The 21,785-nt window shown below is 34.0% G+C and overlaps 1 protein-coding gene across 2 annotated transcripts in view; it reads left to right on the plus strand.

Annotated features, from left to right (window-relative positions):
- Positions 1–20,121, plus strand: part of LOC120350715 (caseinolytic peptidase B protein homolog) — a 45,103-nt gene extending 24,982 nt beyond the window's left edge. Inside the window, exons 7-10 of one of the 2 annotated variants that reach the window (XM_039425401.1) lie at positions 9,113–9,263; positions 11,527–11,735; positions 17,614–17,773; positions 19,269–20,121. In XM_039425401.1, the coding sequence (XP_039281335.1) occupies positions 9,113–9,263; positions 11,527–11,735; positions 17,614–17,773; positions 19,269–19,408 (660 nt within the window). In that variant the 3' untranslated portion in view covers positions 19,409–20,121. Of the gene's footprint in view, positions 1–9,112; positions 9,264–11,526; positions 11,740–17,613; positions 17,774–19,268 lie in introns of those variants that run through there. The other variant, XM_039425402.1, reaches the window with a different exon arrangement.
- The last annotated feature ends 1,664 nt before the right edge of the window (positions 20,122–21,785 follow it).

Genomic DNA, 21,785 nt, shown 5'->3' on the forward strand with positions numbered 1-21,785 from the left:
AAACGCAATGCTGTGACAACGTCCCATGTTCATGAACATCACAATGTCCTACTTTTGTTTCTGTTTGTCTGGTAGGAATATGCACTCGAAGATGTGAGACACTCCCTAAAGTAGGAACTTTGAATAATTTTACCCATTGAATAGTCAATATTGTAAATAAGGATATTTATTTAAAAAACTCTTATTTTTCTGAAATACAAAAGTTTTTCAAGTTGCCCGATTTGAAAAAAAATGTCATAATTAGTTTGTGGTTTATTTCTGGTTCAAAATTTTTCTTAATAACTCATATCTTCAAGTTTTGAGAGTTTATTGAATGTCATCATTCTATTATATTCGGTTTTTAATCAAATAAAAATTTTTAGTTTTATTTCTGGATTGAAAAAATAACTCAAATCAATTCAAGAGGATAGCATAACCTATCATTTTTATTCATTCATAACTCCACCTTCATTGTATTATCATTCATCCCATCATCATCACCTAGGCTTACAATACTTCTACAAAGTCGCCTTTGTAAAATAATAAATAATCAATATTATTGATTGATAAATTAACAGGATTGGTTCGTCAAGTGCTTCAAAGGCCTAGAAATCTTTCTAGTTTGATCACCGTATGACTTGTTTATCAATAATCACCTCGGTCGGTCTTCTAAAGCTGCGTTTATACCAAAGTTATTAACAAAATTTTTATTTTTCCGTCCTTATAGATTCTATTAGATCTTGACAAACACATAGGCACATCATTTGTATGATAAGCTACAGTATGTTCAATCTAATAGAATCTATGAGGAAGGAAAAATAAACATTTTGTTAATAACTTTGGTGTAGACGCAGCTTTAGCTAGCCACTAAAAGCCTTCCAACGGATACCACCAAATAGTAGCAAAACTGCATTAAATATTACTAAGAATATTTCTGATATGAATTATGGAGTTGTCTGATACTTTCATTTAGGATGAAACTTTCATTACACATAGGATATCTAATCTGGCAAGTCAAGCAGTTTATTCAGATCCAGTTATTGCAGATTCGGCTCATAGTTTCCAATACCGTACCTATGATTGACTCTTATTGGTAGAGATACGGTATATTTAACTTTGAATATCATATTTTTACCCTTTTGAAAATGAATATTTTTACAAATTTTGAATTTTATTTGGGAAGCTGTCAATTGTAATTAGGAATTGTAAATTGTTATTGAGAAATAGTAAGATGTAAGTTACTTGGGAAGTTGTTAATTGAAGATTAGAAAATAATCCACTTGTCCAACGTCATATTCCATACTTGCATTCTTTGCATGAATTTTAATTCATGAACAAGATCAACTGGATTTTCAATCAGATTTCTTAATTAAAACAGAAACTTCTGACTAACAAATCTTATTACCGCATCTCAAATTGAATTCATACTTTCTCAAATACAATTTACTATTCTTAATATTACATGATGTGATAACTTCTAAAATACAAATGTCTATTCTCAATTATTACAATTGATACTTTCTTGAAATTTAAAAAGGTATAGGTTATTACAAGTCTGGTATAGGTAATACCTACACATTTATAATCAATTCAACCAGATTTTAGCTAATACTTAGCCGTGAAAAAATTACCATTTAATAACAAAAATAATGCTTTTATTAAATCAAGAGCAATGTTGAATTAATACAATATAAAATACCTTTAAATAATAACTTATCCACTGAGTAAACTGAATTCCATTCAATCACAACAATACATGAAAAAGGATTGTCTGTTTCATTGTTAAATCATGACTAAGTGCCAAAAGCCGGTTAAATTTTAATCGTGATTAATTCCAGGAGAGCCTATCAGACAAACCGTCTTATAAAAAATGCCTTTTCTGATTGGTTCTCGTGAAATTAATCACGGTTAAAATTTAGCCGGCTTCTGTGCAACTAACATTAATTAGAGATTATTAATATAAAATTTATCAAACAAATATGAGAAAAATAACATTGTAACAAATCATCTGTCTGTAATAATAATTTTAGTAAAAATAGAATATTGCTATTACCCGATTTCATTCTTTACCTATTCTTCCAGTTTTTTTTTAAATAATGCAATGTTTACAAATACCGGTAACATTGCCTATTAAAATTACGCCAAAGATAAGGCTAAAAACAGCGTTTTGAAGTGCATTATTGCATTTCGAAAATTACACAAAGTACATCTAATTGAAATTTTGTGAAGTTTATAACAAGATAAGCAATGCAATTATTACTGATAAGAATGAATGTACTAGAATAATAATGTTTTAACAAAGTGAAACCGGTGATTAGGTTAGTGATTAGTTTCCATAATGGGCCTACATTTTTAATTCATAATAAATTATTTTAAGTTGCTGTACTACTAACAAAGAATCTACTTTATTATTGTAGCTACAATACATACCTACAGCCTATCTAAATAATCTTCTACATAATTTATTTTATACATTAATACAAATAAATGTGAAAATGATTCAACTTTTCTTTTAGCTAGCTCTACGTAACGTATTAAATATATATTGTTTTAAATTATTTTCATATAAGTATGTTAAGTTTTAAATCAGTTACCTTTGATTAAGCATGTAAGCAATAAACAGTAACATAACCTTTAAACCGTGAAGTGTAAAGCCACTGTGGTAAAGCTTTTACAGAGTGGAAACGTGGAACGATCCTATCGTTCCACTCAAGTTTATTTTTGTTTACATTTTTGACTGTCGACCAGCTCACCAGTCGAACAGTTTATACCCACCCTGGAACAATGCAACAAACATTCACGATAATAAATTCTCCGTCAAAAAATTTGTCCGTCTATTGATAACTCTGACATTTACTATAAAGTTCCATAGATCTCGAATTGAAGATTCGATTCAAATGTGAGAAGAAAAATGTAATATTACAAATACCCCCCTCTTGACATAAAAAAATTTTACTGTTTGAAAAATTTAAAGAAAAAATTTACATTGACCCTAATGAAAATTGTTGAAATTTAAATTTGAGAACAGTAACAATTTTTTCTAGAAAAAACAATACATGTCACCCTATAATTGAAAATTATTATAAAAATTCATCAATAGCATTTGTTATATGTTTCCAAACAATATTTCAAAATATAGAATATCAATATTACTTTTGATTTAGCTTTATAATTTAAAGGAAAATATCTCAACAGAAAGTTTAATATGTAAAGAATAGTTTTTTTTTTTTTTGAAATTGCACATAAATTTAATAGATAGAAAAATTCAATTTTTATTGCATAAAAAAAAAATTATGTATGTTGAATGAAAAATTTATTATTATTATTTGTTTTTTAAATGAATTGATGAATTGTTACATTTAATTTTCACATAAAATTTCAATAAATCAAAAAATGTTCATTTCTTTCACTATTGACGCGGTTGATTTTATTGCTGCACATTTTGGAAAACAGTCCGTTAAGGCACTCAGTATGATTTTCAGTTAAGTGTGACTCCAATGTGATGACGTTAAGTGTTGGGCTGATCTGGATGCACGTAGTGTTGAGCTGATACTTGTAGTCGACTGATGCATATCAAACTCGATACAGGTGACATCTCAGTTAGCATTGCTTCATGTTTGTAGTAGACAGCTGCATTCCAAACTCGATACAGGTGACATCTCAGTTAGCATTGCTTCATGTTTGTAGTAGACAGCTGCATTCCAAATTCAATACAGAGTCACATAAATTTTGTATCATATTTGTAATTATACAATGTACATTTCAGGCTTGAAATGACAATGTAATTCGTTTTTTGGAAAAGAGATAGACGCTGCATACAGGATTAATTTAGGTGAGGATTAATTTAGGTAAGGTTTGGTTTTTTGATATTTTCAGCTTTCAAGGTTTAGAGTTCTGCATACAGGAATAATTTAGGAGAGGTTTTTTTGAATCAATTCTTTCATGATACTGTGACTGTTCTTCTGAATTCAAAGTTGTGAATGTGAACATGGATGGCAATTACCTCCAGGTAATGCAGTAGTGTTGAAGTTTGAGATACAGAGTCAGCAATAAGCATTGGCATTGCTATTGGCGTATGCTTTGGTGTCGGCTTTGGCATCAGCGTTGATATTGGCATTGGCGCAGGCATTGGCATTGGCATTGGCGCAGATTTTGGCATTGGCGTAGCTATTGGCATTGGCGCAGGCATTGGCATTGATTTTGGTGTTGGCATCAGCATTGGCGCAGGCATTTGCGTAGCTATTGGCATTGGTGCAGCATTGGCGCAGATTTTGGCATTGGTGCAGGCATTGACGTAGCTATTGGCATTGGCGCAGGCATTGATATCAGCACAGGCATCGGCGTTGATTTTGGTGTTGACATCAGCATTGGCGCAGGCATTGGCGTAGCTATTGGCATTGGTGCAGCATTGGCGCAGATTTTGGCATTGGCGCAGGCATTGACATAGATATTGGCGTTGGCATCAGCACAGGCATCGGCGTAGATTTTGGCGTAGTTATTGGTGTTGATATTGGTGTTGACATTGGCGTAGTTATTGGTGTAGGCCGCAGCGTAGATTTAGGCGTAGATATTGGCGTAGTTATGTCACACTAGTTTGAAAATCACCCAAATGTTCTTAACACTCTTCATGGCGTTCACTTGTTACTGATTTCGAGATTCACATGATAACTATTTCAATGTTAATGTCTGTGCTGTACCTGTTATCTTAAAATGCTTATAAACTAAAAAGAAAAACTTGATTAGGCTATCAATACAATCTAATACACATGAAAATTATTTTAAGTATCTATGAAATTGAAATTTGTTAACATCTTATTATACAGTCAGCAATACATAAATTGTGAAATATGGACATATCAATGATAAATTTAAAAAAATTCATTTTCATCTATTCACTGTTCAAATATCAAAATTTTAATCCATTCTTCAAAATAGAAATAGAATTTCATAACACCCTGTATCATTATCAAAATTGAAAAAAAAACATCAGATTATCACAACAAAATTTCATTTCAATACATATTTCAATAATTTCAGACAATTGGTCTTCTATTCACAATCATTTCATAATATATCTGCATTTCATTATCATTTAATATAACATTTCATTTATAGCATGTTCATTTCACATTTATGATTTATCATTCAGGGTTTCAAAATTATTTAGTTTTAATTTTGTGTTCAAAAAATTGTATAAAAAGCAAATTATTTAATATTGTTAATCATCGTTTGTTGGATACTATAGTTTATTTCGACTCTTCAATGTTCTAAACACAAACTACATTTCATGACAAAACTTTACTATCAATCATTAAACAAGAAACCATTCAAAACATCAATAATATTTTGCATCAAAGGCAAACAATATTCATAAGTAATCTGCATCTATGGCAATCAACATTAGTAATCATTATTTTGCATCTATGGCAATCAACATAAGTAATCAACACAAAAAATATTATCTCATTACTGCCTCTCTAAGTCATAATCTCTGTTATTCCTTCTTTAGGCAATAATGGGTTTCCATCTCAAAAAACAATCACATACCAGCAAAATTCTAATCAACAAACCCCACTAAAAATTCTACATACACTCCAGCATCCATTTCAAACGATAATCAATCATATCAAAATTTATAGAACAAACAAATTTAAAAATTTTGAAAAAGATATCAATCACAAAAAACTTATTTCAATTTATAATATAACAAAACGTTTTAAATTGAACCATTTATATTTTTAAAATAATTTAAAATTTAAAGACTGTATAATAAGTACAAACATTTCAAGATTATAATACAAAGATGATCAAGATGAATAATGGGTAAATAAGTTCCCTAAAAAATACAAACAAGAGAAAAAGAAAACTGGGTAAATAAATTCCCTAAAACAACACACATTTCAAAATAAGTGATACATGATGAAAAAATATGTCACAAGCAAACAATTATTTACTCTACAATGGATAGATTTTGGAAAAGTTAAGTTTTATCAACAATTTAAAGATTAGGAAAATAAGCTACTATTTCAACTTCTAATATTATTTCAGAAAAATACAAATTTAAATGACTATGGACAAGATTGGTTAAGATATGCTTCATAGAAGAAATTTACTGAATATTACACAAAGACAGGAAAGAATCGAAAATTGAAAAGATTAAGGGCCAAGAAAAATAGGCTACAGGAAAGAAAAAAGATACAATTATGGACTCTTACCATACGTAGTATTTACGGTCATTGCTATTCTGAATCCCGGCATGACACAGGATTCCTAATCATTGTGTGTTGGGGAATACCCTTTCATCATGTGACTCACAGTCATCATCTTGTAAATAAGCAACTTGAAACAACCTTTGAATACTAATACATCAATGGTGACTTTGCGTTTTGTTTTCTTCAATAGCATGATTTTATTCATAGGTTCATTTGTTTCAACAAAGCCGTTTTGCCTACAAAAGTTAGTCATGTTCACTTGAGAATGCATAGCATACACTTTTTCAATTCTCAGTTGAAAGTTGAACTCATCAACTTGACTCAAGGCAAGATTCATTTTGTTTACATTTTTCCTAACCTCTACAGAAACCTGTCTCATGTAAACCTTCACTTTGTTCATAGTTTTCCTAACCTTCAATGTAACACTATTACTTTCATGATAGTTGACTTTCAGTGAAGACAACTCCCTACCTACTTCTTTATTCAATTCTACTATCTCACTAGGGTTGACTTTTTCAACAACAGTAACTAGGCCTACATTGTCAGAAACTTGAATGAGTTGATCTTGTAACTTAACACTACTATCATCCTGCTTCAATTTGTTTTCATCTTTCAATGTTTCATGTGCATTTTTCAATAGAAGGTTTATACTAACCTGCTCTAGTCTAATGCTAGTACATTCTTGCTTCATATCATCAAACCTAGCATTTTGATTTTTAAACATTTGGTCTAACTTAGCATTTTGCTTATCAAATTTAGCATTTAACTCATCAAATCTTTGTGTTAAGAATGCTATAAGATTCAGATCATTTTTAATGTTTGCCATTTTGTAATATGCACTGATTCATTAAAACTTGATCTCTCTTGAACCGACCTCCCACTCAGCAACAAACCATTCACAACCTATCAAGATATCTATCCACTAATAATTTCTATAACCAGGGATTTCATGGTGTACCATTTGGGACATATTTATTTTGTAATTCGGTCCCACCACAGGGGTAACATTTGCCGTGCTACCAATTTTTCCTTAAACGGTTGGAATAGCATTTAACACCTATCACCCTAAGGATAATTGTCGGCTCCAATAAAATAGATTCTTGATAAACTGTGAACGGATCTATTGCCTATGAATGAGAAATCCAGTTTTCAGAGCAAATTAACTTATAATCTTCAGATTAAAATACACAAATACACAAGGAGAATATGTCTTAAGCCTAATTATTTCAGAGTAACTACGAACCAAAATACTTATCTAGTTTACAGTTGAAACACAGTGGCTATTGGCTTGACTACACTAATAGCTAATTATGAACAAAACAGAACGTAAAAATTTATATAAAACTCAATTTAAAACATTAATAAACGAAAATGATTTAGAGCAAAACTCCACGACAACACTTGTAGCCAGCCATTTTTCAGAAGAAGGAGGAACAGGAAAAGACATAAGTTGCAAGTCACGAAGCAAACGCCTCGTTCAGTATCGATTTTTACAGACACGTCACGAAAAAATTATAACTTATAAGTTTAGAATTCACATTCTACATCTGTTCTCAATAAAATTTTATTTTAAAATTATTATTTTAAATTTTTATATATATCATCTCTATTTAAATAAACCATTTATCCAGTAATATGTTAACCCTGCCTCGGTGACACCATGGAACAATGCAACAAACATTCACGATAATAAATTCTCCGTCAAAAAATTTGTCCGTCTATTGATAACTCTGACATTTACTATAAAGTTCCATAGATCTCGAATTGAAGATTCGATTCAAATGTGAGAAGAAAAATGTAATATTACAATTTATACATTGTTAAAAAACGATCTGGCAACGTAACGAAAGTAGAAAAGGATAGTGATATGTGCTTTCTTGAATGATAGTAACACCAATGTTAATCAAATACTGACATTATAACGTGGAACTCACTATGAACTACTTCTCCGAATAATTCACTTGACCACATGAGAGATTCAAGTTGAACATTAAAGGTGAGCGTGCACTAGATCGGTGGAGCGGCGCGGCGCGCAGGAGAGCGGAAAATGGAAGGTCCGTGCACTACGAGCGCGGTGCGGCGCCATTTTGGACTAGTTAGTCGTGTCGTAGACTTGTCAATTGTGATTTGAGGTAAGACATAGTTGTTGAGGTTAGAGTTCCTATTGAGGTCAGTTCTAATTTGAGGTTGTGAGTGACGTGAGTGATGGATGACTCAGATGAAGAAATGTTATTTTTGGCAGTTGTGGTTGAAGCAGAGGAAGAGGAATTATCAAAGAAAAAGGAGAAAATGTGGGTAACAGGTGTGCGATGGAGCATTGTCGTGAAGGAGGATCCACGAATCGGCAATCCCCGGACGGACTCGATGAACCTGGGTGGTTAGTCGACGGAGCACCTCTTTGTAGTACTGACCGTCTACAGTTTAGCCACCCGGCCATCACGACAATGCTCCATCGCACACCTGCCTGCTCGTCACCGAGCAGTTGGCCAAACAGTCGAGGGTAACGTTGTCACATCCTCCTTACAGCCCGGATATGACACCAACGGACTTATTTTTGTTCCCCAAGATCAAGAGACAACTTGAGGGGACGCAGTTCGGGACTTTGGAAAACGTGCTACGACGAGGGCTCTAGACAGCATAGAGGTTGCCGACTTCCAGAGAGCGTTCAGGGATTGGAAAATCCGGTATCAGCGTGTTATCAACTCCAATGGGGACTATTTTGAAGATTTCGAAAGAAAAATTGTTAATATTTTGCCAATAAAAAATTTCCTGAGGTCAGTCCGGTTACTTATTATACAGACCCTGCATTTAATTCGAGGTCGAAAATTTTCCGCGCCGCGACGCTCCACCGACCTAGTGCACGCTCTACTTTATTGGACTTAGTAAGCAGCATACTAAGTAAGTACTTTATTGTTCTCTAGGGGCGCTTGACAGATGGAAAGGGAAACACCATTCAATGCAAGGATGCTATTTTTGTGATGACGTCTAACTTGGCTAGTGACGAAATAGCTGAGCATGCGCTGCAACTCAGGGCGGAAGCCAAGAAGATCTCAGCACACAATGTTTCATCAGGTCTGAGGTCTCAAATATTACTGCTGTTCGTTAAATTAAATTTAATATAATGGAATTATAGTACCCTTTAAAATTAATAAAATAATAAAAGAAGAACTACTAGTTTCGGTGATCACACCATTTTCAGGTTCCGACGATCACCGAAATAATTGTATTAAAAAACGATTTTCCAAAACAATCCCTTTCCAAATGTATGCTTTTCTTTATTCTCCTTTGGTTGGGCTGGTTGGCAGCAACTCTCCATGCCTCTCTGTCATCCGCCATCCTTTTGAGGTCTCTGTAGTTGGCACATCTCACATCCTTCTTCAGTTGTTCTATGAACTCCAGTCTTGGCCTTCCTCGCTCATTTATTTCTTTGAAATATTGTTACAATTTGTATTCTTGTTTTATTATTTTATTAATTTTAAAGGGTACTATAATTTTATTTTATAAATACAAGAAAGTAGCCCTGAATTCATACATTTTAAATATAATGGCTTTCCCATTATATATATTTGTAGATGGAAATTGTATTTATTCAAATGCTAATATTATTGAATGAAAATCTTAATTGCTGTTAATCACCCCGAAGACTTATGCTACTGCAAATATTGACAGAACAGGTCATTTCAGAAACAACATAAGTCATTTTTTGGTCAAAATTGGTTTAATGCAGTATGTTATTCTTTGAAGGTAAATAAAAGTTCTCCTGGGAAACAAATAAGTCAGGCTTGTAATCTAACCTATATAGAGAAGCCTGACTTATGTGGTTTCTCAGGAGAACTTTGTATTTACCTTCAAAGGATAAGATTCTGCATTAAACCAATTTTGACCAAAAAATGACTTATGTTGTTTCTGAAATGACCCGTTCTGTCAATATTTGCAGTAGCATAAGTCTTCGGGGTGATTAACAGCAATTAAGATTTTCATTCAATAATATTAGCATTTGAATAAATACAATTTCCATCTACAAATATATATAATGGGAAAGCCATTATATTTAAAATGTATGAATTCAGGGCTACTTTCTTGTATTTATAAAATAAAATTATAGTACCCTTTAAAATTAATAAAATAATAAAACAAGAATACAAATTGTAACAATATTTCAAAGAAATAAATGAGCGAGGAAGGCCAAGACTGGAGTTCATAGAACAACTGAAGAAGGATGTGAGATGTGCCAACTACAGAGACCTCAAAAGCTGTTACTAACAGCTAGATGGAAATTCGATGAGAGCTATTATCCAAAAATTATTTGCCAGCCCGGGATTCGAACCCGGTGCCTCCTAATTGCCAGTCAGAATAGATTAGAATAGAATAGAAATATTTATTAGCCGATAAATATTGAAATAGTCAGGAATATTTACCCTTACACCAAACTGACATGATTTACAGCATTTAATTTGGATTTTCGTTTAATAATAATAATTCATTAATCAGCAGTTTCTAATCAATTTCTATCTGTTGACTGGCTGGCTGCTGTGGCTTTGCATAAAATGAGCGCTACTATCCAAAATTTAATTGTCATTTGGTGTAAGGGTAATCATTTGACACACAATAAGCTTCGGTTGACGTGTGAGGTTCTTTGAACCTTTGTATCCTTGAATCCGTCCCTTCAAGGGTAAGCATTCCTGACTGGCAATAAGGAGGTACCGGGTTTAATTCCCGGGCTGGTAACCATGTCAGTTTGGTGTGAGGGTAAGCATTCCTGACTGGCAATAAGATTCGATTCCCGGGCAGGCAAATAATTTTTGGATAGTAGCTTTTATCGAATTTCCATCTAGCTGTTTACCCTGTTGTCAATATTTGCAGTAGCAGAAGTCTTCGGAGTGATTCACAGAATTTAATTTGGATTTTTGGATAATAATAATTATATATTTGTAGTTTATTATTATAAATTTGCTTGTACATTTTAGAAAAGTGAGAACATAACTTATTGTTTTGTATACTTTCATCTATCAAAATTTGGGAGAGATCAGTTTTGGCACAGCTTGTTGCCTTCTCCCGATCATGCATCTTATTATGATTATTTTGTGGTTGTCTATTGTTTATTCTATTTATTTAAAAAAACAACTTTCAAGAAGTATTTTAAGTACTTTAGTAGGTTTATCTCTTGTCGCCCTTACTATTTGGTGGAAGCCTTTCCATAGCTTACATTTGTGGAGACGCCTTTTCGTCCATTACAAATCAAGTTACAAAAAAAAAAATAGTAAAAATTCAGGAACATAAAATTACAAATGCTACTTCAACTTTGAACTCAATTTTAATTTGAGATTTTTTTCAGATGCCGATTATGACGGTACCGACGCTTTCAAACAAGACGTGACAATTTCTCGTAACTTCAAAGACAATGTTGTGAGGCCTATTCTGAAGCGCCATTTTGGTAGAGATGAGTTCCTCGGTAGGATTAATGAGATGGTCTACTTCCTGCCCTTCTCCAGATCCGAACTCATGAAACTTGTTTCACGGGAACTCCATTACTGGGCTGAAAAAGTGAGTAGGTACCATTCTATAATGATAATTATCAAGGAACAATTATATTATGGAGTTTAGATGCTCCATGTATTCATGAAAGTACAAGTTATAGCAATTAGTGAAAGAGAAACAACAGGCTCAACAAAAAATTTTTTTTGTGATTAAGGCTGTACAAAGGCTAAAAATGAACTTTCTACTGGTGATATTTTTTTAAAGTTTTTCGATTTTGAAATCATTATCCTATCAAAATGAAAAGTTTTCATAGGAAAACATTTTTTTTTTTATAATTATTTTTGAGATATGAGCGTTTAAAGTTTAAATTTTTGGGACAGAGCATTTAAAATTCTCTTAAAAGATAAATCCATGAGATTTGGAGAATAAATTCTACATGGTATTTTTGATTGAATAAAACAAAAATTTCCTGAGAATATAATTTTTTGAGAAAGTTATTCAATTTATTAAAAATTACCAAAAATAACTTTTAATTGAGTTATATGTTAGGTCATTTTTGGTAAATTGAATAACTTTCTCAAAAATTGATATTTTCAAAAAAAATTGTCCCATTCAATCAACAATATCATGTAGAATTTATTTTCTAAATCTCATGGATTTATCTCTTACAGAATTTGAAATGTTCTGTCCCAAAAACTTGAACTTTACGCGCTCATATCACAAAAAGTAATGATCAGGAAAAATGTTTTCTGAGAAAACTTTTTCATTTTGATATCTTGATGATATAAAAATCGAAAAACTTTGAAAAATATCACCAGTAGAAAGTTTATTTTTAGCCTTTGCACAGACTTAATTTATTTCTCAGTTCTCTGCCTCTCACATTGCAAATAAAACATCCCAAGTGAATAGAACTCTTGATGAATAGCCGAAACCGGTCGTTGCATAAAGAAAATAGAAGGATACTAGCGATTCTAAATATTGAGATTATCAAATAGTCCCATTTAAATTAAAAATACATAATGATTTTATAGTTATGTTACATTATTTCCATATTTTACCTTATTACCGTGTGTGGTAACCTAATTTATTTCTTATAATGGAAAGTTTTGTTTTGTCGCACGAAGTTGGGAGCCATACTCAGTCGGTATTCACATGCAGTTGATTTTCCTTGAACTGTGTAACATTGTTTTCCTACAGTTACGTTGAAAAGTGGCCATTGCTGCACTGATTACAGAACGCAAAGAATCACTTTTCCGCTCTAGTGCGGGAAAAATTTTTCTGCACTCCAGATTTGCAACATGGCAACGCAAAATACTTAGTAGGTTATATGGAGCAACAGTGCAGCAAAATCAAAATGAAGTTGGTAACAGTGACTGCTGTGGCTGCTATAGTGAGCAGAGGTGCAACGAAGCACAACGCGCTAATTATTATTCATTATATATTATAACCAAGGACAACGAGGACTTTAGGATTTTAGGATTAAGGTTTTTATCAATAATAAAATTACACAGAAAAACATTTGATGCATTTCAGGCAATTTTACCCATAATTACCCACTTTTCATATTCAATGGTAACTGTAGGAAAAACTTAATGTGAAATACGTGCGCAAAGTTCCTCTGCTGCACTCAAGAAACCATTCCGCCCTCGCCTACGGCTCGGGCGTAAACGTTTCTTTCGGTGCAGCAAACTGACACTTTGCGCACTAGTTGCACAAATAACTATTGTAGATTCCATTTATCATAAGGTGTTTACAGACTTACGCTCTGCTCCGCAAACGAACATTACGCGAGCAGTTCGCAAGATGATCGCAGGTCGCACGCGAACAGAGCGCGAGCTTGGCAAGTTTGTAGTGCGAACTAACCAGTAAGCTAAGCATGCGCAGTTAACGTTTTCGTTGGATCAGTTGAGATATCTGTGTTGAAATATGAATAAGACGTGAGCTCTGATCATACCTACTTTTTAGACATTGGCTACTATCAAAATTCGGAAAGGGAACAGTCTTGGGCTAGGCTTGTTGGTCCTTTTCTAATCATGTTAACAGAATCCAAGGGCAGGGCAGTGGACTGTGGATGATAGTTGGTATAAATACCTACAAATAAATCTTTTGAATTCTGTACATAAAAATACTGATAGCTTGAAGTGTGGTAAGTACGCCAATAAAAGACTAAATGAATCAACAATATAAGATTTAATAATAATAAGATGATAATAGTAGGCAGATGGCCACATACAAAAAACAATTGTATCAAGTATCTTGGGATCAATAAAATAATGATAGGCAGATGGCCACATACAAAGGCAATTGTAAGTAGGTTAAGTTTTTGAATCCTTAAATAATAATAGGCAGATGGCCACATACAAAAACAATTAGTCAAATCTTGTGAAAATTACAACATGTGAAAATAATGTAGAAAACTACAAAATTTAAATGAAATTAGGTCAATGACATTAATGACCATTAAGGTCTGACAATACAAAGGTAGTAATAATATTAAATTATTAATGATATTGGTATTAATGATATTGCAATAAATGCAAAGGTATTAATAATGATACCTGAAATCAATATAAATTGAGTGCAATAATGAAAGTTATTACAAAGGCACAATAATAATGATTAAAAAATGACAATAAGCTGTAAAAATGCTCAGCAAATAACATACATAAAAAATATGTGGCATGGGCCTTCAATGAATTGAATGTCAAGACAGACATCAATTAGAACGAGTAATAGGCGACAATGGCCTCAGAAAATCACTTGTAAAGCCAAGGGTAGCTGTCAAATCCAGAAAATTGATAGTTGCTACTATTGAACACAATATATATAGGCGTCAGTGGCCTCATAAAAATCACTTGTGAAGCCAAGGGTAGCTGTTAAATACAAAGAATAATTGCTACAATTGAATACAATTATATATGCGTCAGTGGCCTCAGAAAATCACTTGTGAAGTCAAGGGTAACTGTTAAATCCAATAAACAAATAGTTACTACTATTGAATACAATTATATAGGCGTCAGTGGCCTCAGAAAATCACTTAAAAGCTAAGGGTAGCTAATAAATATAGTGAAGATTATCCAGGTAAATATAGGCGACATGGGCCTTCAATGAATCACTTGTAAAGCCAAGGGTAGCTGTCAAATCCAATAAATAAATAGGCGTCGATGGCCTCAGTGAAATGAATGTCAAGCTAGACATTAACTAAACAATAGGTAGGCGTCGGTGGCCTCAGTGAGTTGAATGTCAAGATAGACATTAATAAAACAATAATGATACATACGTAAATGAAAATTGAAAGGAACGATTTACATAACCTGAATAAAATTTTGAAGAGGAGATGCGGCCAGGCAGACAGGCAACGACTCCGCAATACCAACAGGAACAGGACATCAGCAAGCGATGAAGTGATTAGGCCATGCGTTGACAAGCATGGAAACGTCCATTACAGCAGGCGAATCCCCCAATGGAAAAGTTGGCTGGAGCGAGTAGAATTCCAAACGAATAATCCGATCTTCAAATTGTGGAATTTTTGGATTGATTTCCAAACAGTAGAGATGATGCACTTGAAAATTTGAGGTTCACGAGGTAAAGCCAATTGTAGAAAAATGGCAACTGAAGCTTATATGAGGTTGCAATTTTTAGACAGAGTTTATCCAATTTTACCAGAGTAGTTGAGTGAGGAACTCGATGAATAGTTGAATCACACTGAAGAATGGAACAAACGAATTAATTTGAAGAATAATTCACACTTTAAAAAGGTTCTGTAGATTAAATAAATAGCGATGAACGCCCACACGAGGTCGTGAACTTAGCAAAGTCTATCAAAGCAAATATGCGAAGCAATCGATGAATAATTGAGTCACAATGAAGAATAGAACAAACGAATTAATTTGAAGAATAATTCACACTTTAAAAAGGTTTTGTAAGTCCGATGAATTCAGATGAAAGGTTTAGACCGAGCGCAGGAAGAACACACTCGACTATCTCCATTGAACGACAAACAGCAAAAGCAAAGACGCTAGTCAGAAAAAGGGGAAAGCGGAAATGTAGCCACGTACGTGAAACGTTTGGAAACGTATGTTGAAAAGGTGGCAAATATCTAAAAGGTAAGATGCCAAAAGACAAGATTAAATTCTAAAAAATCGAATAGCACAAATATTAAAATTGCAACGGCAAAAAATCCGACGAGAAAAATACGAAAAAGTATAGAAAAACCAGCTGATTAGGGCAGTGGCAAAAACCGCGATTGAGACGTCACTGGCCTGCGCAGACGCACAAAGGACACAGCGCGCAGACAGACAGACATGATGACGACATGATGTCTACGTAGTAGCGGAACGAAAAACAAGTGAAACCGTTCCAAAGATGCTTTGTCAGATTTTACACATGTATTTGATATGTGCTTGTGCATTGGTTAATGTAAATGAATAAATAAATACTGCATTGATCCTCAATGTAGATGGAACCATGGTGATGAAAGAATGTAATTTGGGACCTTCAAGTGCTGACACATGATTTCCGCTGGTTAATATACAACACAATTCACAACTTTTACATCAACAAACTGATACGGGCTGAGATAACAATGTGCGGTTCTCGCCATTCATTTTCTCTTGGAACTCTGTATCAAAATCATGAATCACATGACCACCTTCTCATTTAAAAAAAAGGAACTTGGATTCATATGAAGGACAAAGATGCTTAAGCGACAGAGTAATTTTTCATTTCAAATAGGATACCCAATGAAGCCTACTGACAAATTATTCTTGTAAAAAAATATTCAGTTGTTTCCATAATTATCACTGACTCAGTATAATTAAAAGTTGCGGGTTTCAAAGATTACAATACAACAGTTCCTGAGCGAGTTCTCCTACCCAGGGGGGATTACTAGTTGTAAAGTGGGGTAAAAGAAAGGAAACCGGGCCGCGTTACCTGTGGACTGGGCTATTGTTCCAAAAAGGTGCATTCTCTAACTATGGACTAGCATACTTTATTGTCCTCTGATTCCGCTTCATTAATCTCATTAGTGGCCCCGTGTGCTTTCTTGAAGGCAATTCTAGCTGGTAGCACCAACTTATCTATTACTTTTCACCTTACATCTGTTACTTGTATTTTCTGCAATTATTGAATGTAAATCAGTGATCAAGTACTTGTAATTATCGTATTATTCCCATATGATTATTATTTAACGAAAATCCTAAATTAATGCTGCAAATTTAGGATTTTCGTTAAATAATAATCATATAGTAATTAGCATTTGAATAAATGCATTCTCTATTTAATTCCATCTGTATTATTCCCAATGGCTCATTTGATGAAACTCAACTTGCTCACAAGCTGCATACAGACTTAATTGAGTTACATACAATTCTATACTTATTGAACGTACAATCTTTTTGGCGTCCTTTCAAATTCTATTAGATTGAACACAACTTGGCAAACATATGATTTGTATCATGTGTTTGTCAAGTCCCATTCAATCTCGTAGAATTTATAAGGACGGCTAACAAATGTACGTCCAAAAATTGATGTGGGCTTCACACACCACGTACTTTTGACTAAATTTGTACTTGGCATCGATAGTAATGTATGTGTTTATCCAATCACTGTATGCTACCACTGGTTTACAGCTGAAAGTGCCTTCAAGTAACCGCACTGGTCCACCAATATATTGCTCGGAGTGGAAACCTTAATAGACCACGAAAGTGTCGAAATTCAATAACAATAGGTGACCACTAAAGGGTCTCAAGAACTGGACCTTAAGACCATTAAAACTGTACCTGTCCATCCATTGTTTTCGGCGGCCCCGTCTCATTTCTTTAATCCGTGAAGTGTAAATGAAAAGGCATTTATCCATCTATCCATGAGGTCTGATTACCTCTGAGGTAATCAAACCTTTGAGGTCTGAGTGTGGTGAAAAAATGATTTGATGTGTGTTTTTCAGGCTAATGCAAAGCATGCGATTGAGTTGCAATGGGACCATCCGGTCGAGTGCCTATTGGCCGATGGCTATGACGTGCATTACGGAGCGCGCTCCATCAAGTATGAAGTAGAGAGGAGAGTGGTCAGTCAGCTGGCGGCCGCACATGAACGAGGAATCATAGGTAAATCATAGAAAACTTGTCTAAGGCCCGTATGCAGATACTCGGTTTAAACTGCGTTTAGTCCAATGGTTTAAACTCGAATTTAAACCGCGGATCCGTATGCTGATTCCATCTCTAGCCACTAAACGCCGTTTAAACTCACATTCTGGCTGAGGCTATTTGGGAACTATCACACACATGATTTCAGCTGGTTAATATACAACATAATTTACAACTTTTACATCATAAGAATCAATGTCTCTAAAAACCAGGTCAAGACACTCGTGCTCCTCATTGGAGCGGCCATTATGTGGGTTTTTTATGGCGGTACATTTGAAATTCCAATCCCCTCATAACAAAATCATGCATTATGCTTTTAAAAACAATGTTCTGGTTCAGATAATATGTAAATTCAGGTTTTCGATTTTTTAATAATGAAATTTCAATAATAAATGCTTCAATTATTAATTTATTTATCACTGAAATTGTTCTTATTCTTGTAACCTTAGGATTATGATTTGTAAGGCATTGGGACAAGACGGAAATATGCGAGGCCAACTTCAAAAAGAGTTTAAAGCTCCCGATCAATTGAATCTAAAAATCATCAATTCAGTTTCTAGTATAGACGAGTGTCTATTCAAAAAGAGTTTAAAGTTCCCGATCAATTAAATCTAAAAATCAACATTCCAGTTTCTAGTATTTTGCTAAATACTATAATTCTGTATGAAGAATCATTTTTACAACTCCAATTACTAATAACACATCATGTTATGTTCAATCTAAAGCTAATTCAAGCTAAAAATAATTTTGAAAATTGGTGAACTAGAACCCCACAAAATGGCGATTTTGCAGTGCATCACGGTATTGTGTCATGACCTGTATTTATAGACCTTGATCAAAATGATACGGGTTAATATTAATTTTATCAATGTGCGGTTTTCGCCATTTATTTCCTGTTGGAACTCTTTATCGAAATCATGTATCACATGACCATCTTCTCATTTGAAAGAATGAATTTGGATTCATAGGAGGATCAAAGATGTTGAAGCGACAGAGTAGTATTTGAAGAGTAATTATTCATTCTAAATAGGATCCCAAATGCTGTCAAATTATTCTTTTACGAGTAATATTTAGGTGTTTTCATAATTTTCATCAACGCTGTATAATTTATAGTTGCGGGTTTCAAAGATTACATTACAAAAGTTATTGAGCGAGTTCTCCAACCCAGGGAGTCACTGGTAATAATAATAATAATAACAGCTCTATTCACAATTTTCTCAGACTTCATAGACACTGTTATAAGCTTGTTTTTTCTAAGTCAAAAGTAAGTAATCGCTAACGCTCGTTCAATTATTTCGTCGTAATAAACCACATTTAATGACGAATATCATCCTTCTTTCAGCTGTTACGTTTCACAAGACTTCTGAAGCATTATGAAAAGTCCTACAATCTGTGAGTTATTCAAGGTACAAAAGGCTCGCTCAAGTTTTGTAATACTTCAATTTTCTTTTGACAGGCAGAGGATCCTGCGTTAAATTGGTGGTATTAGAAGCAGAGGATGAAGAGCCGTCGATTCGATTGAAAATACGTACTCGTGAACAAGATTATATCGATATTGAAGAACAGTACTTGGGAATTCCTCACGACGAATTTTAACAAAATAGGCTCGCGATAATTTTTTCAATGCAATACATTGAAGACGATCATCTCTTGATACGTTTCGAGCTGCATTAATATCGTATTTGAGTGAAAACTCGTGATTAACCAAATATTCCAATATGAATTCCGCATTACTTCATCATACATTAAAACAGGTTATCGATTCTTTTGTCCTAGATTATCAAATATTAGACAACAGTATTTGTTGAGTCTTGTAAATTTCTGAAAACAAGCTGGGTAGGCCTCGATTTCTCCGTTTGTTTTTCTAGTTAAATAATTGGTGATTTGTATGTATATATAACAAGCATGTCTCCTCTTATCAGTTTTGATTAATAGAATAAAAACGGATGAGTAGATCTGAAGAGTTGTAGCTTAATCTTCTCACCATTATAAATTTATAATGTTGATTATATTTTATATAATTTGTTGTAAATTGTGAAATAATTCCATTCTCTCTGTCATTAAATCACTGTAACTGCCAAATATTGTGTAACAATAACAAACTTTAGTAGCTCCCTTGAAGTATTGTATTCAGTCATCCATGATTTATTATAAGTCGTCCAAAGTATTCAATACTCAAGGCATTCAATGATGAAGTATATTCAAGAATGATGAATCTGGTTATTATTTGTTAATTTTGTAGATAATTAATCAACTTGAAGATTCAAGAAATATGATATATTGTTACTAATAAAACATTTGAGGCGATTTATACTGACTAGCTTTATTACTTATAACACTATAACACACAGAAGGAAAACCAGACACAACTTTAAACTGATAAACTACCTAATAAATTATACAGAAATATCACAAGCGTTCTTTAAGTCACTGACTAGTATAAATAACTGTATAAACAACTACAGAAGTCTAGATCACTTCTCTATCACAGTTTGCATAAGTGTACGATTCTATTCTGTCTGACTGCCGACTGAGACGCGCCATTAAAAAGGCGGACTGAGGCTTGCAGAAAGGTGTGGAGGTGGCGGACGCGTCTGGCATATCACAGCGCGTGAAGGGTGACCAATCGCAGCGCGTGTGGGCTACCAGAAAATTCCAGGAGGCTTTTGTCATTGGTCGACAGCTCCGTGTGCTGAAGACCCAGGGGCCGCGACAGTCAAGGCCTGCGACATTTGAGGACTGATTTTCAGTCCTCTACGGTCGCAGGTCTCAAATGTCGGGGCTGTTCAAATTTTAAAGAGTCCTCAACTGTCGCCTGACGCAGACAGGTGACATTTGATGACTCTTTTTCAGGAGTCCTCTACGGTCGCAGTCCTCAATTGTCGGGGCTGTTCAAAAATTAAAGTTCTCAATTGACGCAGATAGGCGAAATTTGAGGACTCCTTAAGGACTCTTTACCAGGAGTTATCTACGGTCGCAGTCCTCAACTGTCGGGGCTGTTCAAAAATTGAAGATTCCTCTACAGTCGCAGTCCTCAACTGTCGGAGGCCACCACTGTCGCTTCTGTGCTTTTAGAAGAGTCCTCTTCTGTCGGTGCCCTCGTTTGACATCGACCCAAGACACAAACATACTGGAATAACCTAGAAGCCCCCTGCCTCCGCCGCGTCACTCGTCTCAAGGCCACATAACAATTCATAACAATATTATAGCATTTTGTTATAAACTGTGTAAAATTTGTAGAAATTTGGTTTGTGATGAATAGTGCAGCATTTTTGCCACCTCTTAGAAGGACTTCGCTTCACTATCTACACAGACCACAAGCCTCAATCTATGCTTTCAAACAGAACCATGAAATCTTCCACCAATTCAACACAACCAATTATCATTCATCTCTTAGTTTTCGATGGATATACAATATGTCAAAGGTAGGCTACCTAAAACATCTTTGCCGATACACTTTAACGTATTGAAGCAGTTAATGCAATACTTGATCTTGATTATGAGCTATTTTTTAAAATATTGGATGAATAATAAAATTCAATTCTATTCTATTGGTCAGATCTGCTGGATACAAAAGAGAAGTCCAGAACCAATTTTTTCATGCAATATTTCCTTGTGCTAGATACACGGTGGCCCAAAAACCTCTTATTTTCGTTGTTGGTTATCCATCTTGTTCCCACTATTATTATTACTATCGTATTTAATAATAAATCCTCCTCCATTAACCGCCAAAACTTCCCTCCACCCCCACTCTGACCAAATTTCTTGAAAATGTGCAATACCAGCACGAAACGGACGTCGCCACATCAAAAAATGTGAGTGTTTTTTCACTTGAAAGTCTTATTTTCGGTTCATTTTCCAGTTTTTAGCTATTACCGCCACATCCTATAATCGAACAGAAAATTTTCCCCTTACCTTTTTTAATGAATTTCGCTATTCTGATGGCAGATTCGTGTTCCTTGAATCAAAAGCA

The sequence above is a fragment of the Nilaparvata lugens genome, chromosome 3 (genome assembly GCF_014356525.2).
Source record: "Nilaparvata lugens isolate BPH chromosome 3, ASM1435652v1, whole genome shotgun sequence".
NCBI classification, from domain to species: Eukaryota; Metazoa; Arthropoda; class Insecta; order Hemiptera; family Delphacidae; genus Nilaparvata; species Nilaparvata lugens.